Raw genomic sequence first — 26457 nt, forward strand, 5'->3', positions numbered from 1 at the left:
TGCTGGGCCGGGGGTCCACGGAGGCGGCACTGTGCGCCAGGCGGGGCTTTGGCCAGACTGACACCAGATCTCCATCCGCTGCCTGGCTGTGTCGCGGCTGCGCCCGAGGGCCCCTCCTTTGAGGAGTGTGTGAGCAGAGGGTGGTGTGGACCGGCTGGCCCCGGGAGCCGTGAAGGTAGGGATGGCCAGTGGCCCGCTCCCGCCTCAGAATTGCTCCGTTCTCTGCCTCAGTGCCCTTTCCACGGGAAGATCATCCCGAGAGATGACACGGGACGGCCCCTCCATCCGGAGGACAGGGCCCGCGAGCAGAAGCAGAAGCAGAAGCAGCAGCTGCAGAGGCAGGGGGGGCGCCCAGGTAGGTCCGGGGGACGGGGTAGCGGCAGCCACGGCGTGGGGGGGCGCCCTGGACCCCGGCAGCCGACAGGGTGGCCCGTGGTTGCCACGTGTGGTCGCCTGCCGCCTCCCACTCAGTCATAACTCGCAAGCGTGGCCGGGACACGCTGTCCTCGGGGCCAACAGAGCACTGAGCACCAGCCTGGCCGCGTTTCACGCGGCTCCTGATGGGCGCCGTGGACACGCCCACGGCCGGAAACCACCTTGTCATCGTTGGTTTGGGTTCTGGGTTCTTAAGCCTGTTTTTAAGCAAATGGAAAAACCAAGGCATGAAAAGTTAATTGGCTGAGCCCCGAGCTGCCTCCAGGATGCCAGCTGCCCCCCTCCGTCACCTGCTGTCTTGCAGAGCCATGCACGAGGGGCCGGGCAGGAGGGCTGCGGTGTGTGCGGTGTGTGATTTGCGTGCACGTGGACTGTGTGTGCGTGTGTGTGGGCAGAAGGTGAGGGTCCTGCCCGGTGGTCCCAGGCATCCTTGCTGAGCCTCTGAGCCTGGAGCGCTCTCTTGGGGTCCTACTCAGGGCCCCCATTTTCTGGCCTGTAGGCCTGTTTCGTGCCAAAGCCACCGAGACACTGTTCTCCGCCGTTCAGGGAGCTCATCTCATCCTGGCACGTGAGCCGGTGCTGTGTTCTGGCACGAGCCGCGGGGTGGCGGCTGCCTGGCCCTCAGAGGCCCCTGAACAGCCGGGCAGGATGGTGACCCGCAGAAGCGGCGTCCTGGGCAGGGCAGCACCCGAGCACACTTGGGGTGGGGGTGGTGGGCCCAACGGTGCGGCCCTGACCCGTGTCGACATACCGTGGTTTGTCAGGTCTGGGCTGGGGTCTGGAGGCCGTCCCGCCTTGGGCCCCTTTCCTTAAAAGAAAGGCCAGGCCCACGGCGCAGAGCCCCGAGGCAGAAGGCGGCTGTGTCTGTAGGGGTGGTGCTAGTGTGGGTCTCAGCTGGGCCGTGTGTCCTCTTTCGCAGGGTTTTTCCCTTTGTCACGAGAGACAAATGTTAGATTTCGGCCTCACACCCAGGGTTGGCGCCTGGAGCCCTGGAGGGCGGCGCGGAGGGGCCCTGACCCATTAATCCGCAGGCGAGGCCTTCCCTGGTGGCCCACTCGGGAGCAAATTAAGTGCCTATTTTTGTGTCAGCCCTGAAGAGTATCGGGTTCTGCAGCCCTCGGTGACTTGTTAACAACAGGTATCAGGCCGGGGCCGCGGGCCAGCGCTGGCCAGTCAGATGTGAAATAGCATCTCTTTACTAACTACAGTATCGATCCCCGCCTCCCTCACACGCCGGGCAGTTTTCTTTTCGCGGCGCTAACCTTGGTGACAATGCGCGCGGAGCTCCAGGGCGCATCAGCGCGCAGGGCGGCCGCGGCCTGGCTCTTATTGATTTTTCAAAGGCTTTTAAATTGCTCCTTCATTTTACTGAGATGCTCATTCCGTCTCTCCCGGGGGCCGGCGTTTTTCCGTTGTGTTTAAACAATTGCTCCATTCACCGGGTTCCTAAACTGTGGCGCCTTCTCGTTCTGGGAGATAGACTGTTTGGACAGTTTTCCTTAATCTTGGATTAATCGTTCCTGTATCTGGATTGGGCCACCCCGTATTCCTTCGCTTCAAAAATCAACTCGGGGAGGCCTCGCTATCTGTCTGGGCGCGTGGCTTCTCCCCCCACTGGACGTGCCCTGCCTGCCACCCGGCCCCTCTGCCGCAGCCCCCCATGGGGCTCTTGTTTGCGTGGTGGGCGCCATCGGGGTTTGGGGTGTCCAGCCCCCTTCTGCCAGCCAGGGCCTGGGTCCGTAGGTCTGGGCACGTTGGGGAGCTGTGCTGTCACACTCCTGACCAGGGCGGCCTTCCCGAGCCAGCAGGCTAGATGGAGCCTGAATCTCGGGGACCTCCACGCGACCCAGCCCTGCCCCCGACCCAGCGGACGGAGACTGAGGCGGAAGTCGCTGCCAGGGCAGTGGTGGGTGGAGTTGGGACGCTGGCCTCTGACTCCGATGCCTGGGCCTGCTGCGTTGGGAACCCCCCATTTAGACAGTTAACGTTTTCCGTCTTGGCGAACAGGCACACTCACCTGTGTCTGTTGCAGCCGGGTCTGGTGAGACCAGGCCTTGGGGCTGGGTGACGGTTGTTTCCCCGCGGAGCACCATCTTCTGACCCGAAGGGCCTGGGCCGTGGCGGGAGGAGCAGGGCCGCCTGCCTGAACCGGCACCCTCATCGCTGGGGCCTGGGGCCAAGTTCTCTTTGGACCAGTAAAGAGGCCGTGGCCACCCTGCTGTGCACACCCTCTGGCCAGCACATGGGTCCGGAGGCCACGCCTGGGTTCTGGCGGGGCGCCGTCAGCCTGGAGGCGGAAGCAGCCTGCGCGTGGCGCTGCCCCTGGCCGCCGGCCTCGGTCGCCTTCCTGCCTCAGGGCCAGTGGAGGCGCCCACCTTGGCCCACGGGGACTTGGCCCACTCCTTGGGCAGCCGCTGGCCCTCCCGCCCCCGTGTCAGGGAGGGCCTGGGGCTCAGGTGAGGTCGGTGCCGGGAGTTTTCTGCAGTGTCGGGTGTGTTTGCAGCCTGGCAGGACCCTGAGCTCATGAGGGACGTGGAGGCAGCCACTGGGGTGCATCTTGGCTCATCCAGGCCCGGTGGGAAGGGCAGGCGGCGGCGGTCCGGCCTCACCGACCTAAAGCGGCAGGCGGACACAGCGCGTGCACGCATCGCCAAGAAGGTCTTCGCCAAGTAAGAGCTCCTCGCGGGGTCCCGCCCTCCGCCCCAGGCCCGGTGTCGGTGGCGAGAGTGGAGAAGGCCGCCAGCCCACGCCCCCACCGCCCGCCCCCCACCCCGCCGCTCTGGCGGCCAGAGGCGCTCCTTGCGGCGCTGCTAGGTGCCCTAGAAGGCATGAGGGTGTCTGCGCCCAGGCCCCATGGGCGCCGTCCACCCTGGGCAGAGGAGGCGGCGCCAGGGCCCTGCCCAAGTCGGGTGAGCAGGGGGGCAGCTTCCTGAGCACCCCGCGGAATGCCCACGACTCCTCACCGCCGGCCTGCCTTTGCGTCTGCATCCAGGGGAGGGCTCGGCCCCCGGGCTCCGGGCACGAGGCTGGCTCCCCGTGGCTCAGCCAGGGGTGATGGTGCCGTGGGTGCTGGCGCCCGGAGGAGCGGGGCCCGGGGGTGTCCTCCGAGGGGCTGGGAGCTGTGGCCGGAGCCTCTGTGATCTGTGAGGGAGGTCGTGCCTGATCCCTGGAGTGGTGCCCGTGTCTGGGCCTCCTCGCTGCCAGGCCCCAGCGGCTTCCTCCCAGGCAGAGGCGCTACCTCGTCACGGCAGCCAGGCTGGCCGTGAGACGTGTGTTCCTCGCCGGATGTCGAGCTCTGTGCACAGTGGGGCGAAAGCAAGCTGGGCTGAGTGGATCCAGCGTGTCTTGACCGTCTCTGCCCACACGCTGCTTCCTGCCCGGTTGCTGGGCAGGCTGCACCCTCGTTCTGGGGTGCACCCTGGTGCTGGCAGAATTGGGGATCCTGGGAGCAGGCTTCAGGGCTCAGGGAGCGACGGGAGAGGTGCCAGGACGCGGCCAAGGCCATGTTCGGGGGCAGAGCCACTCACTGTGGTGTCCGGCTCTGGACGGGGAAGCTCTAGCTATTTCCGAGCTGTGTCGCCCGTCCGTAGGGAGCAGACGGGCAGTCGGCCCAGGACCCATGCCTGAACCCAGCCAGGCTGCAGTGAGCAGCCCGGAGCCCTGACCGGTGCCTCCCTGATCACGTCTCGCTGTGCTTTCCCTGCAGGGCCGCTGTGCAGAGGGTGGTCACAGCCATGAACCAGATGGACCGGAAGAAGCATGAGAAGTTTGCAAACCAGTTTAACTACGCGCTGAATTAGAGCGCCAGGCCGGGTCCACTCTGATCGTCAGCTCCTCTTCTTCTGCTGATGAGCTAGGATGGGAAGGCAGACCCAGGTCTGGGCTATAACAACAGCCACAATTATAGTGTATATTTAACGTGAAGAAATGGTGCACTTTCTGCTTCAAGCGCCCCAGAGGTGTGGACTCTCCCCTGCTGCGGGGGACCACGGCCATCGCTTATGGGTCTGACTGCCTAGTAGCCCGGGGTGAACTCGGGTAACCGTGTCCACAGGTGGGTGTCTTGTACAGCCTGTGCCCTTTGTGGTGTGATTCAGGGTCGCTCAACGTCCAAGACGAGTGCGCAGCCTCCAGCCCTGCCCCCCAGCCTTCTCCGCCTCGGAGGAAAACCCACATTTCACGTTGACACGAAGGGGAGCCAGCTGTTTGCTCTCGGCGTTTCCAGCTCATGGGCCTGCTGGCGGTGGTTCCACGTCAGAATGCAGGGAACTACCTCACTCTTGGTTCTTCTAAAATCAACTTTATTGAGACGTAACTCACGTACTGTAACATTCACGCCTTTAAAGCGTACAGTTCGGTGACGTTAAATACACTCACAGTGTTGTACAGTCTCCACCACTGTCTACTTCCAGAACTTTTCATCACCCTAAAAGAAACCCTGCTCCCCCAGCCCCGGCCCCCTCTGGTCTCCTGTTTCTGGATTTGCCTTTGCTGGACGTTTCCTGTGAATGGAGTCATAGCAGCCTGTGGCCCTTTGTGTCTGGCTGCCTTCACTTAGCACAGAGTTTTCTAGGTTCTTCCCTGCTGGGACCTCTGTCCGTGCTTCATTGCTTTTTATGACCGGATAACTCACCACTGTATGAACATACTGCACTTTGTTGATCCGTTCATTGTGGACACTCGGGTTGTCTGCACTTCGGGGTTATTATGCATGGTGTTGCTATGACCATTTGTGTACAAGTTTTTGTGTGGGCGTATATTTTCATTCCTTTTGGGTTTATACCTAGAAGTGGAATGGCTGGGTCACGTGGTAACTCTGTGTTTAACTTATTGATTGAATTGCCAAAACATTTTCCAAAGCCGCTGCACCGTTTTCTGTCCCCACCAGCAGTGTATTAGGGTTCTCGTTTCTCCATGTTCTTGCCAACATTTGCTTTTATCAGTTTTCTTAATTTTAGCCATCTTGGTGTGGAGTGGCGTATCATTGTGGTGTGATTTGACTAAGGATATTGAACATCTTTTCATGTACTTATTGGCCATTTGTGTATTTTCTTTGGTGAAACATCTAGATCCTTTGCCCATTTTAAATTGAATTGTTGATTTCAGTTGTAAAAGTAATTTATATATTCTGGTTACTAGATCCTTATATGATTTGCAAATATTTTCTCCCATTCTGTGTTTTCACTTTCTTGATGGTATTCCTTGAAACACAAAAATTATGAATTTTGATGATACCCAATATATCTATTTTTCCTTTTGTAACTTGTGATTTTGGTGTCATATCCAAGCAGCTATTGCTTACTCTAAGGTCATGAATATATACTCTTATGTTTTCTTCTAAGAGTTTTAAGGTGTAGCTGTTCATTTTAGGTCTTTGGTCCATTTTGAGTTAATTTTTTTTTTAATTTTATTTATTTACCTTTTATTTATTTATTTTTGGCTGCGTTCGTTCTTTGTTGCTGCACATGGGCTTTCTCTAGTTGGGGCGAGTGGGGGCTATTCTTCATTGCAGTGCGCGGGCTTCTCATTGTGGTGGCTTCTCTTGTTGCGGAGCACAGGCTCTAGGCACTCGGGCTTCAGTAGTTGTGGCTCTCAGGCTCTAGAGCATAGGCTCGGTAGTTGTGGCTCATGGGCTCTAGAGCGCAGGCTCAGTAGCTGTGGCACACGGGCTTAGTTGCTCCGTGGCACGTGGGATCTTCCCGGACCAGGGCTCGAACCTGTGTCCCCTGCACTGGCAGGCGGATTCTTAACCAGTGCGCCACCAGGGAGCCCCATTTTGACTTAATTTTTGTCTGTGCTTCATTCATGTGGCTCTTCAGTTGTCTCAGCATCATTTGTCGAAAAGGTTATTCTTTCTTCCATTGAATTGTGTGCACTTTTCTTGATCATCAATTGACAATAAGTGTGTGAATTTACTTCTGGACTCTCACTTCTATTCCCTTGACCTATAAATCCTATGCTACTGCTACAATGTCTTGATTAATGTAGCTTTGTGGTAAGTTTCGAAATCCTCCAACTTTGTTCTTTTTAAACATTGTTTTGGCCATTCTGGGTCTTTTGCGTTTCCAAACAAATTTTTGAGCCATCTCATGTGTCTGTCGCTCTTGCTAAAAATAAAGAGTAATGGAATCTCACAAATAAATGAATGATCGAATGAATGAATGAATTTGTGCCACCAAAAAAAAAAAAAGGGCATCTGAGATTTTAGGGATTGTGTCGACCCTAGAGATCACTTTGGAAAGTATAGCTGACCTTTGAAAACCACGGGTTTGAACTACGCAGGTCCACTTACACAAGGACTTTTTCAGCAGTAAACACTGCAGGGCCACATGAGCCATGGCTGGTTGACTCCTTGGAGGAGAACCACAGGCGCAGGGGCTGAGGGTGCCATTACACGTGGATTTCTGACTGCATGGAGGGTAGGCTCGGTAGGCTCGCCTAAACCCTGAGACGTTCAAGGGCCACGTGTAATGTCATTTTAATCCTAAATTTTCTAATTAGTGAACTTAGAATATCTTTTCATTTGTTTAGGTTTTCTTTATATTTTCTCCGTGTTTTGTAGTTTTCAGTGTACAAGTTTTGCATTTATTTTGTTAAATTCATTCTTAAATGTTTTATCCTGTTTGATGTCGTTGTAAATGCAGCTGTTCTCTGAATGTCATTTTTGGATTGTTCATTGCTAATGCATAGAAATACAACTACTTTTCTTATGTTGGTCTTATATCCTGAAACCTTGCTGAACTCACTTACTAGTTCTAATAGTTGTATGTGTGTGTAGGTTTCTTAGGATTTTCTATACACACTCTCATGTCATCTGCAAGAGAAAGTTGTATTTCTTTCTTTGCAATTTGGATTTCCTTTATTTCTTTGTCTTGCCTGGGTGCTCTGGCTAGAGCCTCAGTACAGTGCCAGATAGAACTGGAGAGAGCAGACAACCTCGTCTTGCCCCTGATCTGAGAGGAAAAGCTTTCAGTCTTTTACCATCGAATGTAATGGTAGCTGGTTTTTTTGTAGATGGCCTTGTATCAGGTTGAGGAAGTTTCCTTATGTTCTTAGTTTGTTGAGTGTTTTTGTCTTGAAGGGAGTTGAGTTTTTGTCAAATGCACTTTCTACATCTATTGAAATGATCGTGTGGTTTTGGTCCTTTATTCTTTTCGTATGGTGTGTTACATTGTTTTTCATATGTTGAACCGCACTTGCATTCATGGGATAAATCCCATGTGGTCAGTTTCAGTAGTCTGTATATTTCTAGGAATTTGTCCATTTCATCTAGGTTATTTGTTATCGTTTGTTGACATAACAGTTGTTCATAGCATTACTTTATAGTCATTTTTATTTCTGTAAGGTTGATAGTAATGTCTCTTCTATCATTCCTGATTTTAGAAATCTGAGTCTTCTCTCATTAATTTTTTGGTTAGTCTAGCTAGAGGGTTATCAGTTTTACTGATCTATTCAAAGTTGTTTTTCTCTATTATTTTTCATTTTTTACTTAATTTCCACTCTAATGTTTATTATTTCCATTGAGTTGCTTTGTGTTTAGTAGTTTCCACTCTTTTTCTAGTTTCTTAAGTGGAAGTTTAGCTTATTGACTTGAGCCCTGTCTTCTTTGTAACGTAGGTGTTTACAGGTATGGATTTCCATCTAAGCACTGCTTTAGCTTCATCCCGTACGTTTTGGTATGTTGTGTGTCCATCTTTATCTCAAAAGTATTTACTAACTTCCCTTGTGATTTCTTACTTTACCCACTGTTTATTTAGGAGTTGGTCCTTTAATTTCCACATCCTTGTGAATTTCCCAAACTTCCTTCTGTTATCTGATTTCTCATGTCATTCTGTGTAGCCAAAGAACATGTTTTGTGTGCTTTCAGTTCTTTAACATTTGAGACTTCTGTCCTGGAGAGTGTTTTATGTGCAGCTGAGAAGATGAGTATTCTGCTGCTGATGGGTGTTCTGTCAGGTCTATAGCTGGTTTATAGTATTGTTTGAGTCTCCTTTTCCTTATTGATCTTTACCCCAGCAGTTAAATCCTTATTGAAAGTGGGGTATTGAAATCTCCAGCTGTTGTTGTTTAATTATCTGTTTCTCCCTCTCTGTCAGTTTTTGCTTTGTGTATTTTAGGGCTCTGTTAAGTGCATATATGTTTATACTTCTTATTTCTTCCCCATGGGTTGACCCTTTACAGCACAGCCTTCTCTATCTCTAGTACCAAACAGTTTTTGCCTTAAGGTCTCTTTTGTATGAGTTAGCGTAGCTTCTGGTTGTTTGCATGGTATATCCTTTTCCAGCCTTTCACTTGCATTATATCTCTGAATCTCAAGTCCTATGGACAGCATATATTTGATCATGTTTTTATATCTGTTCTACCAAGTCTCTGCTGCTTGAGTGGAGTGTTTAATCTACTTACCTTTAATGTAATTGCTGATAAGGTAAGATTTATGTCTGCCGTTTTTCTGTTTTTCTACATATCTTTTTAAATCTTTCTTCGTCTGTTACCTTTTTTTCTTGTGTGTTAAATGGCTGTTTAATTCCCTTGTAATACTTTAATTCCCTTGTGTCTCTACCACTGTTTTTTAAGTAATTTTTTTCAGTGGTTGCTTTGAGGATTACAATGAACAACTTAATACAATCTAGTTTGGATTAATAACAACTTAATTTCAGTAATGTACAAAAACTGCTCCATTAGAGCTGTTTCCTTCCAGCTCTTTTCTGCTGTTTTTGTCATACAAATTGCATCTTAATAGATTGTAAGCCCATCAACATAGTTTTGTAATTATTGCTTTATGTAGTTGTCTTTTAAATCAGATAGGAAAAGAAAAGGTTTACAAACATAAGCACATTTATACTGTCTTTTGTCTGGCTCTGTAGTTCCCTTTCCCAGTGCCCTAATTTCTCTTTGAGGATTTGAATCTGGTATCTTTCACTTCAACCTGAAGCACTCCCTTCAGTGTCTCTTGTAGGGCAGGTCTGCTAGCAGTGAAGTCTCTTCATTTTTGTCTCTCTGGGAATGTCTTCATTTCTCCTTCGTTTTGAGGAATAGTTTTGCTGGATGTAGAATTCTTGGTTTAACAGTCTTTTTCTTGCAACACTTTTTTTTTTTTTTTGGCGGTACGCGGGCCTCTCACCGCTGTGGCCTCTCCCGCAGCGGAGCACAGGCCCCGGACGCGCAGGCTCAGCGGCCATGGCTCACGGGCGCAGCCGCTCCGCGGCATGTGGGATCCTCCCGGAGCGGGGCACGAACCCGCGTCCCCTGCATCGGCAGGCGGACTCTCAACCACTGCGCCACCAGGGAAGCCCTCTTGCAACACTTAGCGTGTGTCATCCCACAACCTCGTGGGCTGCAGGGTTTCTGGAGAGAAGCTAGCTGTTAGTCTGGAAAGAAGCCTTGAACACGAGCTGGGTTTTAAGTGCTCCTTTCAAGATGCTCTGCTTGTCCTTATGCTCTGACCGTTTAGCCACGAAGTGTCTAGTGAAGGTCTCTCTGTGTGTGTCCTGCTTGGAATGTGTTGAACTTCTTGGTTGTTGACATTGTTTCCCATCAAACTTGGCCACTGTTTCTCCCGAGATTCTTTCTGTCCTGTTCCTCCCCTCTCCTCTCCATTATGTATGCACACTTGGTTGATGGTATCCATTGGCCTCTGAGGCCTGTTCATTTTTCTTCGTTCTTTTTACTGTGTCTCAGACTGGGCCTGTGGACTTATCTTCAAGGCAGCTTAGTGATTAGCTAATGATTGGACAGAGATTTCCTTAAATGCTTTGACCCAGTGAGTCTGGTGGTTTCCCGACTCGCTGTGTGTGCGTGTGTCTGTGTTGGGCACACCTTCAGCGCTCTGCCAGCCGGTTGCTGACTCTGCCTTGGCTCTCGCTTGATGAATGTTTTGGTCTGTGCTCCATGAGAAAGCAGCGTGTTATAGTTTTAATTGGCGTTTCTCTTCGGAGTGAGAGCGAGCGTTTTCCATAATGTTAAAGCATTCATTGTGTATCCTTTTCTGTGAATTGTATTCCATACCCTCTGCCCATTTTTCTGTTAGCTTATTGGTTTCTTATTAAGCTGTGGGAGCTCTTTATTCAGTAACGAGCTGTGCATGGGGAGTCACAAATGTTTCCTCATTTTACCTCTGACTTTGCTTATGTTGTTTTCGCCATGTAGATTTTTATGCAGATGAATTTAACCAACCTTTCACGGCTTCTGCTTTTGTATTCCTTCCCCACTCAAAGATTGTACTAAAAAATTCTTCCATCTTTTCTCCTAGTACTTTTATAGGTTGCATTTTCATGTTTAAGTCACTGATCTACTTAACATTTATTTTGATATAAAATACAGCTCTGGAAATTCAGTTTTTTATTTTAAATACCCATCCAGGTATCCCAACACTAGTAATGAATTCATTTGTTTTTGCAAATTTAAAATACTGCCTTTATCATTTATTGAAGTCCTTGCGTACAGTGGTTCTATTTCTGAACTTTGTTCTAGCTCGTCAACTCGTCTGCCTGTTTATATATCATCATACTGTTTTACTTACTGTGCCTTGGTAGTACATGCCCATGTCAAAGACCTTTTATGTTTCCGTTCTCTGTTGTATAACTTCAGGTGAAGTTACATAACTAGTCTTTCTATAAAATTTAATTCATGACTGACTGGTGACTGGGGCTCTTTGCATCGTATCTTTTAGTGAATCGCCATGAGTGTTTATTAAGACAGACCCACAGGTCCATGTGTTTCTGGCTGGCGGGAGCAGCAATGGGAGCTGGGCTGGCCCTTCTGGCCGGTGGGGCCCAGTGGACGGTACCTCGGGGAGCAGGCTCCACCACTCTGAGCCCAGGGCCCCCAAGCAGTGACTTGGTGCTGAGGGTGTCCTGGGTGGGTCCCACTTTCCTCAGAGGCCCCAGCGGAAGCAGAGGAAGCTGCACCCCCTCCCTTGGTGCCCCCAGTGCCCCCCCCCCACCTGTCTTTTCACGTGCTTCTTGGGACCCCGTGAGTCAGGGCGGGGCAGGGGGGCCTGGGACAGCCTGGGCAGTAGGTGGGTTTGGAGCCAGCAGGGGAAGGCTACACCCCGAGTGCCTCGAGGAGCCCACCTGCATGTGGGAGAGCGGCACTCCAGTGAGGACCTGGCAAGCAAGAGTGGGACTGCCTGGGGGGGTGGGGTCCCAGGGCCTCTCAAGGCCGTGTAGCAAGGGGGTGTCAGCGCTGGCGTTTGGGCTAGGCAGGTTCTCATCAGGAGGGCGGGAGCAGTGAGTGGGGAGTCCCTGTCAGCGCGGGTGGTGTGGGGCAGTGCGGGCAGGGCTGGTGGGAGCGGGTCCTCATGTGGCGCTGAGGGCTCTGGCTCCAGCCTGGGACCACGGGGGCTGCCGTGGGGTGCGGGGTGGGATGGTGCTGTGCTCTGGTCCAAGGCAGACTGGCTGGGCTGGCCCAGGGAGCGGCAGAGGGACGCAGGAGGGAGGACTGGCAGGGCTGTTACAGCGGCAGTCAGAGCTGGCTGCACAGAATGGAAAACTCTGGAGTGACAGTGGCTTGTGAACGCAGGCTTTAAACGTGCTTCTGTCCTAAGGTGGTGCCCAGGCTGGGGAGGAGGCCGCATGGAGCCACTGGCCCCCATCCCTTCCCAGTGTCAGAGTACAGGGCCTGCATCCCCAAGGCTACCTCTTGGCCCAAGGTGGCTGCTGGAGCTCCAGCCATCACTGGGTCTGCAGAAGGGGGGCAGGGGTGTGTGCCTTGGGCTCAGCCATTTCCTGTGAGGAGCCTCCCTGGGAACCCCTCCAGCAACATACACCCTGCTCATGCCAACTTGGCCAAACCTAGTCACACGGCATCGTCCAGCTGCCCAGAAAGCAGGAAAAGTTGGCTTTATTCTGGGGATGGGCGCCCAGCTGCCATCAGCTGTGTCCTCGCAAGAGGGAGAACCTGTCAGTGCCCAGCAGGGGCTTCTCCACAGGGGGCCACCACACGGCTGTCTGGTATGGGGTGGGACATGGCACCCGGAATTGTGGCCTGCCTACAGGGGATGTGGCCGTGGAATGGACGGGACTTCCCCCCGCCACCCCGTGGACCTGCGTGCCTCAGCTCTGCACCCTCCCCTTGAGTGACAGTCCCTGCGTCCCTGAGAATGACCTGTTTGATTCCTCCCCACCCCCTCCCTGCTACTACTCCTCTGCCTGCCCCCAGGTGCCCCGAGTTGTCTGTCCAGCCTTGCCCTTCCCCGTGGAAACATCACACCCTCCAGGAAACCGCACATGGCTGGGCAAGGTCCCTCAGCTGAGTGACACTTCAGTGGCCCAGGATGGAGACCTGGGTGCCACCCTGGGATGGGGGACATGGTAGGTCACGCTGGCTGACCTGGAGCAAGGGGTGGGAAGGGGGGAGGGGCACAGGAGGCTGAGTGATGGGCCAGCACCACTGGCCTGGGGAGGGCTGGGGGCCCTGGAGAGGGGGCCACAGGAGAGCTGCTGTGTGGAGGGGGGACGGAGCGGGAGTTCATTGGGTCCTGGGAGGCGAGTGAGGTGCGGCTGGGGGCACGTCTGAGATGGGGCAGAGCTGGGTTTGGCCCTTGGGGCTCATCCTTGCCTCTGCAGGACAGGGGTGGGCGCAATGGGTCCCCCCCCACCCCGAGCTTTGAGAAGGAATCGGCAGCGTCCGCGGCAGGAAGGAGCGGCAGCAGACCTGGCAAGGGCGCAGGATGGGCTGTGGGCGGGCAAGAGGGTGGTGTGCTGGGCGGGGGAAGGGAAGGCAGCGTAGACAGCTCTTTTGGTAACTTGGGCTCTGAAAGGAGGCCACACTGCAGGCAGCCGGAAGAAGCAGTCCCGGGTCGGGTGGAGACGCTAGAGTGCGTTTGGACTCCAGTACAGCCCGGCAAGGAGGGGTGGAGGTCCTGGGGCTGTGCCAGTCGTCATGGCACTGACACCAAAGTGGGACCGTGGGGGGGCCAGGGATGAGGTGGCAGCAGGGCCACCACTGCCCTCTGCTTCCAGCTCAGGAACCCCAAGCTGAGAACTGGGCAGGCAGGGGCCCCCCATAGCCTATTGGGAGCAAGGGTGGTAGGGCCAGCTGGAGGGTCCCTGGGGAAGCAGCCAGAGGAGCCTGCACCCCCAAGTTCCCCACGTCCGCGGCAGGTTCCGAGCACCCGATAGGAGAGGGAGCGGGGGTGCTGGGGTGGGAGCTGGGCCTGTCGGCACCTCCAGGAGGGGCAAGGGCACCCAGGCCGGGGCCAGGGCCTGTTTCTTCCCATGTGACCATGTGCAGATACCGCAGCTGGGATGCCACTCGAGTGTGGGGAGGCTCAGATGGGCTGACACAGGGCCCAGCACATGGTAGGCACGCACCAAAGAGAGACTGGAGGGGCCCAGGGAAGTGACGGGGTGCCGTCCCTGCGCCCGCAGCAGGGCCTGCACAGGTGCTCAGAGCAGCCCAGTGTATGCCTAGCGCGTGGGCCAATCACGGCTGTGGTATCCGCTCAGGGCTGAGTCTGCGAGCCCGGAGGTGGAGCCGGGCAGGCGGGGGGCGTTGATTCCCTGCCTCATGGCTTCCAACGGCCCCCTGCACCCGAGTCCTGAGCCGCGGGGGACTGATGTTGAAGGGTCCAGCGGTGTGGCCGCTTTGTTTCTGGGCGACCTTGGTGAGTGAGGGCAGGATGCGGGATGGGGAGAGGAAGGAGGCTGGAGCTGTCGAGTCTGGAGTCCGAAACTCCCTCCCTCCTCCTCCCCTCCTGCCCCACCGTGGACAATGCTGCAGGACCAGGCCTCCTCGTGGAGGGTCGGGGGCACTGCCCTTCCCTGACCTCTCCCTCTGCTCCAGCAGGTTCCGGCCCAGCAAGGTGGCCTTAGGGGAGGCAGGGGACCCCTGAGGGACAGGTGTCCAGCTCCTGCAAGGTCCGATGGTTTTGCCCTCCTCTGGCCTCTCCCCGCAGCTCCTGGAAGTGGGGGCTGTGGCTTCTTGCTTGGCAGCCCCTGGCATCCTGTTTGGGCTAAGTGCACAGGAATGCTGATGATTTGAGGCCGAGAGCCCTCTGGAACCTTCTGGAGCCTTCTGGGGCTCCTCTGTCAGCTGTCTACACCCTGGAGGCCCAGGCCTCAGGGGTGTCCTCACCCTTCTGCACCCCGGCCGGTTAGATTCGGGGACAGTCCGGCTGCCCGCAGGTTGGGTGGAGGATTCGGAAGGCGGCTATAACCACCAGCTGCGAGAATACTCCGAGAATTTCAGCAACGCCCGCCCCGGGCTGACGGGGAGGGCAGAGGCGGAGTGGTGCATGGTGGTGGGGGGGCTCGGGTCTGAGGCAGGTGAGGAGCCGCCTGCGGGAGGCCAGAGGCCCAGGCGGCGGGGGCTGCAGCAGTGGGCAGGGCGGTCCCAGCTGCCTCCGCCCCTCCCCGCTGCGCGGTGGTCGGGGGCTGCTCCTCCCCCACCCTTTGCCCACAGGTGATGGAGAGGACAACGTGGGGCGCCCTCTCGTAGGTGAAGGCGGTGCGTGCGCGCCGCGGCTTCCCGGACTTGGGCCTGGACGGCGGTGGCTGTCACTCACCCGCCGCAGGGTCGTCCTTCTCCCCAGCCCTAGCCTCAGCCCCAGCCCTGCCCACGGTGGTGGGTGATGGGCTGAAGAGCGCAGGGAAGTGTCTGAGAGCTCGCTAGTCGCACATGGAGAGGGATGTCCCCTCTGCGGGCGCAAGGCTCGGCCGCGGAGCAGCCAGGGGGCGGGGCAGGCGCACGGCTTCACCGCGCTGGCGTCCAGCGACCGTGGACACCCACCTTGAGTGCCGGCGGGGCTGCGGCGGGGACCCCCTCACCGCGCGGCAGCGCCCGCGTCCCCGAGCCTCGGCTCTCGCCTCGAGTCGGCCACCCGGCCCAGGCGCCGCCGCCTCTCGCCTCCCCTCTCTCCCCAGGGCTCCAGGAGCCCGCGTGGGGACCGCCCCCAGAGCCGGGCTGCAGTCTGTTGGAGGAGAGGTGGCCGCGCCGGACTCCCGCGGGCCGGGCTCGGGGTCCGGCTCAGGCGCCGTTGGGCAGGTTGCTCCATCCCGGCCAGCCCCAGCTTTCCTCCACTGGGAAGCGGCGGGAAGCCCCTCCTCCTCGGGCCGGCCTGGTGCTCAGGGAAGGCCGCGCGGATGCGCATTGGGGCGGGGGCGGGGTCGGCGCCCGGCGCGAGCGGTGCCCCCAGGCCCCACCGCGCGGGCACTGTCCCGCTGGGCTTCCCTCACCCCCAAGCGCCCCGAGCGGAGGAGGGGGGAGGGGAAGGAAAGGAGCGGGGACACGGGACTCCTGGACCGGAGCCTCAGCGCACACAGCACCGAGGCCGCGCGCCTGTTCCCAAGCGCGTGGGGGAACCCGGGCGACGCAGGATGGGGCAAGCTTGGCCACGGGACGCCGGGAGGCGGGGAAACTGGGGCCCAAGGCCCGCGCCGGGTCGAGCACCCCGGAGCGCCTCGGTCGCGCCGAAGTCCCCACCGAAGGGCGGCGAGGAGGACGGGGCGCGGGCGACGCGGGAGCCTGAGGGACTTGGGCGCGGCCTCCTGCGGTTTATTGATTAAGTAGAGTTCGGCAAAGTGCTTCCCAGAGGGCCGAGCTCGGCCCCAACGCGCGCGGACAGTCGTTTATAAATTTAAAACTCTTCTGTAGCAATCGGCTATATACAGAGTCAGCGACCGCAGCCTTACAAAAGGGCCGACGGCGGGCGCCCTCGGGTCCTGGGCGCGGCCTCAGGGGCGCGAGGGCCTCGTGGGGCTGCCCGGCCCGGCGTCCCGTCCTGATCCGAGGCCGTGCTCAGAGGTGCGGCGCGTAGAAGGCGGGCGCGCCGTAGGTCTGCGAGCCCAGCACAAAGGGCGACAGCACCGCCGGGCTCGACAGGAAGGGCAGCTGCGCGGCGCACACCAGGCCGCCGGGGCCGTGCGCCGGGTACCCGGCCGGGCCGTGCATGGCGATCGGCGCGCCCATGGGCGGCGACGGGCTGAGCGGGCTGAGGCCACCGGGCAGCCCCGCACCCGGCCCGGAACCCGGCCCCGGTCCCCCTCCGCCGCCTGTCGGCGCGCTGGTATCGGCGCCCGGGTTCTGCTTCTTCCACTTGGTGCGGCGGTTCTGGAACCAGATCTTCACCTGCGTCTCGGTGAGGCTCAGCGACAGCGCCAGGTTGAGGCGCTCGCACACCGACAGGTAGCGCGTCGCCTTGAACTTGTTCTCCAGCGCCACGAGCTGCTCGTAGGTGAAGGCGGTGCGCGCGCGCCGCGGCTTCCCGGACTTGGAGTCGGAGCCTGTGCGCTTCCGCTTGGGCTTCGTCGCCGTCGCCGCGCCCTGCGGGGTCGTCCCCGCGTCCCCGAGCGCCGCCGAGGCTCCCGGCGGGCCCGGGGCTCCGGGCGAGTTCCCACGGGGGCCGGGGACAGCGGCCTCATCGACAGCGCCTGGGGGCGCCTCGGCCTCGCCCTGGCAGCCCGACCCGCGGGCCCCGAGGCCGCTGCCGCCTCCCCGCGCCTCAGCGCCGCGCGCCGCCCCCGCCTCGGGCGCCTCGTCCTCGTCGTCGGGCGCCTCGTCCCCGCTGTCCGCGCTCGGGCTGCGGCCACCGCCGCTGCTGTAGCCGTTGGCCTCGGCCTCGTCCGCCTTGCAGGAGTCGCCGGCGTCTGCGGGCGGGGACGGGGCGGGGAGGGAGGACAGCACAGTTAGGACCCGGCGCCTCCCTTCCGCTCGCTCGCCCCTCCGGCGCCCTGCTCCCCTTAACGAATCCCTTTTCCTGTTTCCGTTGCTGCTCTTCTTGCCTCCCTTTCCCCTTAGCGCATTCGTTTCCCTGCGCTCTCCCCTCCTTTTCTTCTCACCCTCCCGCGCTTTCTCTCTCCGTCCCCTGTGCATTCCTTCTCTCCAGAGCCCCCCTTCCCGCCATCTCCCGAGCCCTGCGCCTTTGCCCCAGCCGGGCAGGACGGGGCCGCAGAGCTTACGGCAGACGGAAAGATCCCATCGATCCATGGGGCAGATACAAACTTAATTAAACTCATTTTGCGTAATGTAGAAACTAGTTAACGGCCATTTAATTTATTTCAGCGTACATTACCCTCCAATTACCACAAGGCTCCAACAGAGCCAGCCAATTACTGGGCATTTAAGAGTGGGCCGGGCCAGAGTCCTGGGGTAAGGTTGGAGCCCGCTGTGAGGAGGCGATTTCCAGGGACCAAAAAAGTTGCCCTGGATCCATCCCTACCTCAAGACTTGGGGCCCTGGAACTTGGCCACCCTTGGCCCCTCGGCTGAGACCCCAGCAGGTCCAGGCTGGTCCCAACCAGGGACCAGTGGGCAGTGGGGGTCTAGAGCAGCGCTGAGACCAGCCGGGATGGGAGTCCCCACTAGGTCAAGTCTGAGCAGCAGCTCCGGATCCTCCAAGCAGAGGCCCGCGCGGTGGCTGCAATGTGAATCTCAGAAATTTGGAAGAAAAGCATCTGTCCCGGTCAGGGCCCGGCAGGGGTGGCGGGGAGGGAGGGGTGGCGGGGAGGGGAGGGGAGGGGAAGGGTGGCGGGGAGGGGTGGGGAGGGGAGGGGAGGGCGTTTCTATGCAGCCCCTGCTCCCACAGGTGGTCATACAACCAGGAGAGAAGCCAGGGCAAGCGCCCAACACCATGCCGCCCCGTCGGGCACCAGGCCCCGGTCAGGTTGGCACGGAGAACTGGAGAGTAAAGGACAAATTCAGTCCGATTCCTCCAGGGTGACCACGGGCTGCGTGGAGGCCGGCAGGGCAGATATCCTGGCACCCACCTATACCCCTTAGCAGGAGAAGAGACAGTCCCCCAGGTAACCCTGACAGCTCCTGCTCTGTCCAGGGGTGGGCTAAGGAGGGGCCCTGACCCAGCTCCCTCCCTAAACTACCAAGAAACTGGGCCTTCCGACTGGGATGTCTTCCCCATCAGAGGCTCCAGGTGGAAACTCCCAGAACCCTGGCCAGGCCGAAAGCCTGAGGGGCTCCCCTCCAGCCTTCCCGAGATTGTTCCTCTTTCATCTCCGCCCAACTGGGAGGAAGCCCAGTGCAGGTGCTGGGAGGCCCCTCGCCTGAAAAGGCCCACCCGAGCCCTGCCGGCCCTGCGCGCCTCTCCCCGCGGGGCAGAGGGCCCGGGAAGTTGGAGGGAGGAAGGGCCGGCGGAGGGGGCACCAAAAGCAATCAGGCGCCGGTCGAATGCAATTCTCGATCAATAGCGGCCCCTAATAAGTGTAATAGGTTTTAATCGAGTAATTATCCGAATTTTGACCCTATAATTTAGATGTTCGGGGGGAGTTTGCAAGGTGCTTGAAAGAGATATGCATGCAGCCGTAATGGGATATCGACCAGGCCGGGGTTGCGGGCCGCCCCATTACCGGCCGCTTTCCGCCGCTAAGCACATTTCCCCTTAACTGTAATCGAAGGGATTTAATTGTTTTTCCAGAGATAACCAGCGTTTTGTCACAATTAGTCTGATTTGTCCAAAAAAAAAAAAAAAAAGAGAGACAGAGAGAAAACAGAAAAAAAAAAAAAGGAAATAAAAGAATGGAGGGAGGGAGGTCTCCGGAGGCTGCGGTGGGAGTGGGGAGGTCACGGGCTAGCCGCCGCGCACGACTCCCCCTCCTCTGCCACCTATTGCCCTCCAATGCCGGGGGTGCGCGGTGGCCAAACCTGTGCCGGCCATGCAGTTCGTAGCCCTGGGCCCGGCCTGGGGGAGGCATCCCGGGAGGCACCGGGCGGTGCGGGCCCTGGAGTCCGGGTCGGACGCAGGCGGCGGGAGGGCTGGTGCGGGCCCCGCACGCTGCGAACTTTCCACCGAGCCTTGGCGCCGGGCCGGTCAGGTTCGCCGAGGGGTCCCGGGAGCGCAAACGCGTAGACGCGGCCCGTCCCTCTACCCCCGCGACCCGGCACCGGCCGTGCCCTACTCACGCGGCAGCTCAGCTCCGGTACCGGCTCCAGCTCCTCCGGCGGCGGCGAGGGCACGGCGCTCCAGCTCCTCTGAGCGCGGCGGGCGTCCCGGGGCGGCGGGGGCCGGGGCGCACGCCGCGGGCGCCACGGGGCCCAGCAGCACACAGCGGCGTCTTCTGCTGTTGAACTTGTTGGGGTCCAGGATGTCCAGCACCGAGAAGGAGGTGGGGCGCGGCGGCGGGCCGGGCCGGGCCGCCCCAGCCCCCTCGGGCGCCGCGGGCACCGTGTCGCTGGCGGCGAGCGGCGGGGCTCCGGCCCGCGGGAAGGCGGGCAGCTCAGCGCGCCCGTCCATGGCGTCCCGGGCGGCGGCGGCGGGCGCGGGCGGTGCGGGCCCCGGACCGGGCGGCGGCGGCGGCAGCGCGGGGCCGTCCCCGGTAGCCGCCGGGCCGCTCGCGCTCATGCCGGCCTCCCGCCGCTCCGGCCCCTCCGGCTACTGGGCTCCCATCCCCGGCGGCCCGGGCGACGCCGCACGGTCTCGCGCCGGCGGCCGCGGCTCGGCTCGCTCCCCGTGCCGCCCCGCGCTCGGCCGGTGCTGCCTGGCGCCGCCGCCGCCGCCTCAGGCCCCCGCCGCGCCCGGCCCGCTCATTTATGGCGGCCCCGCCGGCGGCGCCCACGCGCCCACTCGCCGCACACACGTGCGCCCGCAGGCGGCCGCGGGCTCCGCCGCCCTCGTTAGCGCGCGCGCCTAATTGGCTGCGAACGGTCCCGGGCGGAGGAGGCGGGTCCCGCGCGGGACACACGGACTGCGCTCCGGGCCCGACCGACAGACCCACAGCCCGGAGCCGGAGTGCGCTCCGCGAGCGGCTGTCGCGGTTCGCGGCGTGCCGCTGCGCCTCCGCTGGTCCGGAAACGGCGCGCCGGCCTCCTGGGCGGAGGGGGAGGGGACAGCCCCGGCTTTTAAATAATTGCGGGATCCGTCTGCGGAGGGGCCGCGGAGGCCCCCGGGCGCGCCTTAAGAGTTGGCTGGGGCATCCCGGCGGCCGGCCGGCCTCACCCCCCGCTCCCGGCGCTCGGGGCCCTGGCGCCCTGGCGGCTCCCGAGGCTTCGGTGCCCCTCGGCGGCTGGGGCGAGGAGTGGGGTCTTCGCGGGCCGACTCCCGGGGTCTCGCCGCGTCGTCAGCCCCCTCCCAGGCGTTCCGTGGACCTCGGTCCCGCCTCTCTCCGTCGCTCCGCTCGAGGTCTCCTCTCGTGTCTCGGGGTCTCCCTCGCTCAGGGTCTCCGGCCCTCTGTCCCCTCCCGCCCCTGCCCCTTTTGCGTCGTCAAATTAGGGCCCGGCCTCGAGTCCCCGCCGGGGGCGGGGCCGGCGGCCCCCAGGGTCGCTCATTAGACGTGGAATCGAAAATGGGGACGGCTGGAGGGTCCTCCCGCCCCCGCCCCCGCCCCCCAAAACGGGGACCGAAGAAATCGTACAGACGGCAGGAGGCCTACACAGAAATCGATAGCCTCAGGAAGGAGAAACGTCGCAGCAAACTCCCCCTTCCCACGCCCGGAGAAATAAGTCCTTCGGTCCGGGTCTTTACGTGTGCACATTTGTCTACAGCGGCGAGGTTTGCACCCCAGGGCCCTGGCCCTCGGGGTGGAGGGACCGGCTGGCGTGGGCGGGACCGCCGCTGCTCCCTCTTCCCTGCGCCCGCCAACGCGCACACCTGCCGACCGCGGGACCCAGGCGGGAGCCGGCGGTGGGAGCGCGCGTGCGAGTGTCTTCCGGGTGCGCGGCTGTGTGCGCGCGGGCGTGTGCGTGAGCGGTGTGCACCGCCTCACACTGCGGTCCCCGGAGCCTGCTCTGCGCACAAGGACGGGTCCTTTGCAATTACCGCGGGCAATGATCCTTTGGAAGCAGAAATTAAAAGTTGGGAGAAATAATGGGGGACCGATTGACTGTAATTTGGGCCAAGCTCGGACATGCTTAGCCTCGAGGAGGCGGGGGAGGGGAAGGGGAGGCGGGGTGGGGGAGGGGGCGGGGGGCAGGCAAGACCTCCCCTCCCCCAGCCGGTCCCCTCCCCCGCGTGCTGGTCGGTCCCGAGATTCTAATCAGACCCACAACACTGTGTCCTTTCTTGCCAGGACTTGATTATTCTTTATCTTTAAATTATAAATCACCTCTGGGGGAAGGAGGGTGGATAATCTCTCATCACAGAGAGGTAATTATCTCCTTCCCACCCCCACCTTCCTGGAGGGACTCTTAGGCTCTCTCCACCCCTCCCCCAGCAAAGTTTGAATATAGATGTGCACACACACTCACACGCACTCACACACACAAACACGCATTCTCCAGCACGCGCCACACGCGAGCGCAAATCCATTCACGAGCCCCCGGGCACGCCGCGTGGGGCTTGCGGCTCACAGATGCGCCCACCAGCTCCGGGCTGGTCTTGGGGGAGGGGCACACAAGGTCCCCCGTCCCCTGAGCTACTGCCTGATCCCGCGTGAGGCACAGCTACTAGGCACCCTAGGGGCCAAGTCCCAACGGCTGGGCCCTGACCTGGCTCTGGGTGGCACGAGCCTCTCACAGGCACGCCCACGCTCCATGCCTGTCCCTCCGCAGGTCACCAGACGAGGCACAAACGCAGCAGTCCAAGCCGCCACACCTCACTGGGTGCGCAGGGGGCGGCAGGGGTCTGCCTTCACCCCCGTTATACGCACACGTGAGGAAGAGGTACGTGAGCTCTCTTGGTACGACTTTCATTCAACATGAACACAAACACACATAAAATGACGTCTTATATGATGTGGATGTAGTATAATGTATGGTGATTACCACTAAAGCACAGTAAGTAGAATACAGCATGTTAAGTACGATATGTAATACGCATAAAGGAATACTATACAGTAACATACAACCACACTGTGCTCCCCTCCAAAGCGCATGCCCACACTCAGCACAGCAAAGTGCTCTCCCTGCCGAGAGGGGTGGGCTGATCAGGGCTGAGTGCTACTTGGACGAAAGCACTGTCCCTGTCCTGGAGTTTGCAGGTCCTTCCCTCCCCTTTCCTCCCTGCCCCTAAACATTCTACTGGGAGCTTGGCAGGCAGGGAGTGAATTGCAAAGTCTGCAGTCTTCAGTCTGGAGCAGGGGCAGGGCAGTGGGGTGTGAGGGGGACCTCCAGAGCTACACAGGAGACCTCGGGGCGCTTTCCCATGGGGAGGGGGGTGCTGTGCATGGACAAGGGTCAGGAAGATCGCGGCATCCTCTACTGCCCCACCCCTCTCCCCTCGCTAAGGAGCAACCTGTCGTGGAGATGCGCACACCCCTCCTCCTCCCCCAGATACCTGGAAACAACCTCCCATCTCCCCGACTTCAACCTAGAGCATCTGGGTCTATAAAGACGTCCTTTTGCTCCTAATCACAATTGATTGTCAATTAGACCGTCATTTGTGCAATCTCTGCCCATCTGCCATATCAGGTTATCTCCAAGCCACCAGCTTCTCTTGTGGGGCCCCAGGTGGGCAATGACAGGTGAAATCAGTGCTTAAGTTGGGGATGCCTCCACCCACCCCGTGGACCCCACACACACTGCACATCAGTCAGGGCCAGCTGGGGTCATTGGCGGGCTGGCGGGGGGGAGGGTGTCAAGGCAGGAACCGACATGGACAAGGGTAGAAATCTGGGGAGAGACTGGTGATAAAAGGCCTTCGAAGTGGCCCCGGGAACATGAGTGAGTGGAGGCTGAGATTATGCAGAAGAGGGGAGGGAAGGGAGGTGTTGGAAGGGGAGGAAAGGGGGAGAGCGGGGCGCTCAATCTTCTCAGCCCATCGCCAGTATCCTCTCCTCAGCAACGGAGTTTTGGGAGGTTCTGGAGCAGGTGGGAGATCCCACCACCTCTGCCGTTAACTCACTGTGTGTCTGTGAACCCCCTCCTCCATTCTTCATCTGTGAATTATGGGGGTTGGATTCCATATGACCTCTAAGGTCCCCATATCCTCCGCTCGAAGGTCGAAGGGCGACAAGTTTACAGCCTTCATTGTACATGGTGGTGGGGTGAGGGGCCTCCCTTCTCATCTTGCACCTGGAAGGGCAGCAGTGCTTAGGTGTTCCCGGGGCGCCTGGATAAGTAACCCCCAATTTGAATGATGTTAGATTCATGCAAACTCACCCTACTCCAGACCGCCCAGGGTCCTCTCAACATCGCTGTGGAATATGCAGGGCAGGGGTTACCACCCCCTCTGCAAATTAATGCCTCGGCTCCTCCAGTCCGCCTGGGTCCCGCGTCTGACGCTGTGCTCTCTCTGAACGGGCTACTGTCCTGTGCTCGTGTGGGAGGGGGCAGAGGTGGAGGCAGAGCCTGGAGACAGAAGCCCCCGTGCCCCCTCCTCTTGCCTGTCCACCCCCAAACGACCCACACAACCGCTTTCTCACCTGGAGTTTGGCAAGTGAAAGGGGAACTTTCTGCTTATTTGTTTCCTCATCTTCTCTAAGGTATACCTCTCCTGGGGTCTCCTGACTATTCGAGAAAGGGTACCCTACACTCAGAACACCAGAGAAGGGAGAGAATACGGGCTACTGCACTGCAGATCTGGGGACAAGAGGGCCCCAGCCCCGCGCAGCCCGGGCGTCGGGGCGTCTTCAGAACCATGGGCAGCGCGCGAGGAGCCCATGTTCAACACCGCGGACAGCGCCCCAGGCCCCAGGCGCCTTCGCCTCCCGGCACCGTCAACACGCTGTCAGCAGCCCATTCACCTAGGCCAAACCACGACCTACCAAAGGGCAGGAGTTTTCACTGCCTGGGTTTGAATCCGCCTGCTTGTAAGCTGCATGAGTTCAGAGATAAAGAGCATGTAGCGCTGGGCCTGGTTGGAGGCAAGGAATCAGATACAAAGGTGAGGTTTAAACAGGGCTTCCCTGGTGGCGCAGCGCTTAAGAATCCGCCTGCCACTGCAGGGGACACGGCTTCGAGCCCTGGTCCGGGAAGATGCCGCGGAGCAACTAGGCCCGTGCGCCACAACTGCTGAGCCTGCTCTCTAGAGCCCGCGAGCCACAACTACTGAACCCGAGTGCCACAGCTGCTGAGGCCCGCGTGCCGAGAGCCCGTGCTCCGCAACAAGAGAAGCCGCCACGATGAGAAGCCCGCGCACCACAACGAAGAGTAGCCCCCGCTCGCCCAAGCCTGCGTGCAGCAATGAAGACCCAATGCAGCCAAAAATACAATAAATTAAAAAAAAGATCCACAAACCCTTTAAACAAAACCCAAAACAAACAAAAATCAACAATGGGAGTGATTTCAGACTGTGGGGGACCAAGGGTGCTGGTGTGGAGGCAGGGGCACCTGGCTTCGGCACCCGGGCTGTAGACACAGCGCCAGCTCCCTCTCCCGGCCTCAGAGGGCACCCTGGCTCCAGCTTTCTGACCAGAGGGCAGGCCAGGGGTGGGAGTCACCAGCCTGCAGACGAGCAAACCGAGGCTGGAGAGGATGGGTGACGTGCCGGCACGTGGTGGAGCTTTGATGTGAACGCTGGGTCCTTCCAGTGCCAGCGTCTTTAACGTGCACGAACAGATGCCACAGGGAAGACAGTTCAGGTGGGGTGACGGGGGGGGGGGTCCCTGCCTCTGCAGGCCTGGTGTCCAGGTCAGGTGGGGTGCCCGGTGACGGGGGGAGGGGGTCCCTGCCTCTGCAGGCCTGGTCTCCAGGTCAGGTGGGGTGCCTGGTGATGGGGGTGGTGTCCCTGCCTCTGCAGGCCTGGTCTCCAGGTCAGGTGAGGTGCCCGGTGACGGGGGGGGGGGGTCCCTGCCTCTGCAGGCCTGGTCTCTCCTTGTCCCCCTTGTGGCCTCTGTCCTCTCCAGCCTCTTTGCCTGTCACTGTTCATCTCTGAGGGGCAGCAGGGGTGTCCAGGTTTGACCCTGCCCAGCATGGCCACCTTCCCTCCTGTCCCTCAGGGTCCAGAGCTCCAAGCTTAGGCATTTTCACTGTCAGTGGTCACTAGAGTTATTTGGGGTTTCTATGGATTTTTTTTCCCCAGGGTAATGCCCAAGACCTCTCTGTCTGGAGGTGGATGGTGAGAAGACCCTCCCGAGTGGAGGGTCTGGGGTGCCTTTGGCCCTGGGTATCAGGATCTGCTGCTGGTGAGCGCCTCTCCTGCGCCTGCCGGAGCCCAGCCCTGCCATCTATCCCCATCATTCTAAGACACAAGTCCAGTCACACTCCTCCTCTTCCAGAGACTCCTTAAGGCCGCCATGGTCCAGGGCCGACTCCGGGCTCTGCAGCCTGGCACCAAGGCCTTCCTGACTGTGTCCTGTGGGATGTGCTGCCTGGCTCCGCAGTCTGCACCCTGTGCCCGGAGCTCCGCAGTCTCTGCACCCTGTGCCTGGAGCTCCGCAGTCTCTGCATCCTGTGCCCGGAGCTCCTGATGAGCCTGGACGGTCTGGCTGCCGAGTGCCTCCGTTGGCGGGGCCCTTGGCTGTTGTCTACACAGATCCTTCCTGCGCACCTTAGCGTTGGGTGCCCATCCAAACCCCGAGCTTCGCTCCGTCACGTCTTAACGTGTCGTGAGACCTTTATGTGTTCACTTTTGGCCCTGGCCCCAGGCTGGGGGCTCTTGGACATTCTGTGTGAGTCTAACTCCGTGTCCCCCATCAAAGCAGATGCAGGATGCAGGATGCAAAACCATGTTCACGCTGATGAGGAAGATCGGAGGAGCGACGTGGGGGGCGGAGCCTGCGGCCGAGCATCGCACGGCCATGCCTGTGGCGCTCTGACTCCCTAGTCTGTCTGTCCTGCCCTAGCCGTCTCGGCTCTGTCCTCCGCTGACAGTGTGACCCGGCACTGATCAATCTTCTGCCTGGTGCAGTGGATGCAGGTGGTGGCCTGCCCAGACCCCCAGTTCTAGCTGCTGAGTGTGGTGGGTCAAGCTCACACCACGATCTGCTTGGGAGAACTGGCCCTGGCTAGCAGGCGGTGCCTGTCCCCGGGGACCACCCTTCCTCCAGGGGCAGGGCTAAAGGAGGGCATCCTTGCTCTGTTCTGTCCCTGCCTTTCCTGCACTCCCTCCTGGATTTCTCCTGCCTCAGTGAATCCCCGGCGCCTGAATCGCTGCCGCTGGCTCTGCTCGGGCCTCCCCAGGGGTCAGTGGTCAGGAGACAGACCTGGAGAGTCTTTGTACAGGGAGGAATTACACCCCTGCTGTGCCGAGTGTGTGTGT

The 26457-nt window shown here is 59.3% G+C and overlaps 2 protein-coding genes across 6 annotated transcripts in view; one reads left to right on the plus strand and one right to left on the minus strand.

Annotated features, from left to right (window-relative positions):
* Positions 1-9813, plus strand: part of UVSSA (UV stimulated scaffold protein A) — a 30353-nt gene extending 20540 nt beyond the window's left edge. For 3 of the 5 annotated variants that reach the window (XM_082838027.1, XM_082838028.1, XM_082838029.1), the window contains 3 exons: positions 232-355; positions 2939-3104; positions 4142-9813. In XM_082838027.1, the coding sequence (XP_082694153.1) occupies positions 232-355; positions 2939-3104; positions 4142-4235 (384 nt within the window). In that variant the 3' untranslated portion in view covers positions 4236-9813. Of the gene's footprint in view, positions 1-231; positions 356-2938; positions 3137-4141 lie in introns of those variants that run through there. The other 2 variants (XM_082838031.1, XM_082838030.1) reach the window with 2 other exon arrangements.
* A 6360-nt stretch (positions 9814-16173) lies between these two features.
* Positions 16174-19725, minus strand: NKX1-1 (NK1 homeobox 1; the record flags this gene model as incomplete). Its single annotated transcript, XM_082837710.1, has 2 exons — positions 16174-17021; positions 19287-19725. The coding sequence occupies 2 exons, from the start codon at positions 19723-19725 to the stop codon at positions 16174-16176; spliced, it is 1287 nt and encodes a 428-aa protein (XP_082693836.1).
* Positions 19726-26457: the final 6732 nt, after the last annotated feature.

The sequence above is a fragment of the Leucopleurus acutus genome (genome assembly GCF_964270905.1).
Source record: "Leucopleurus acutus genome assembly, chromosome: 4".
Lineage (NCBI taxonomy): Eukaryota > Metazoa > Chordata > Mammalia > Artiodactyla > Delphinidae > Leucopleurus > Leucopleurus acutus.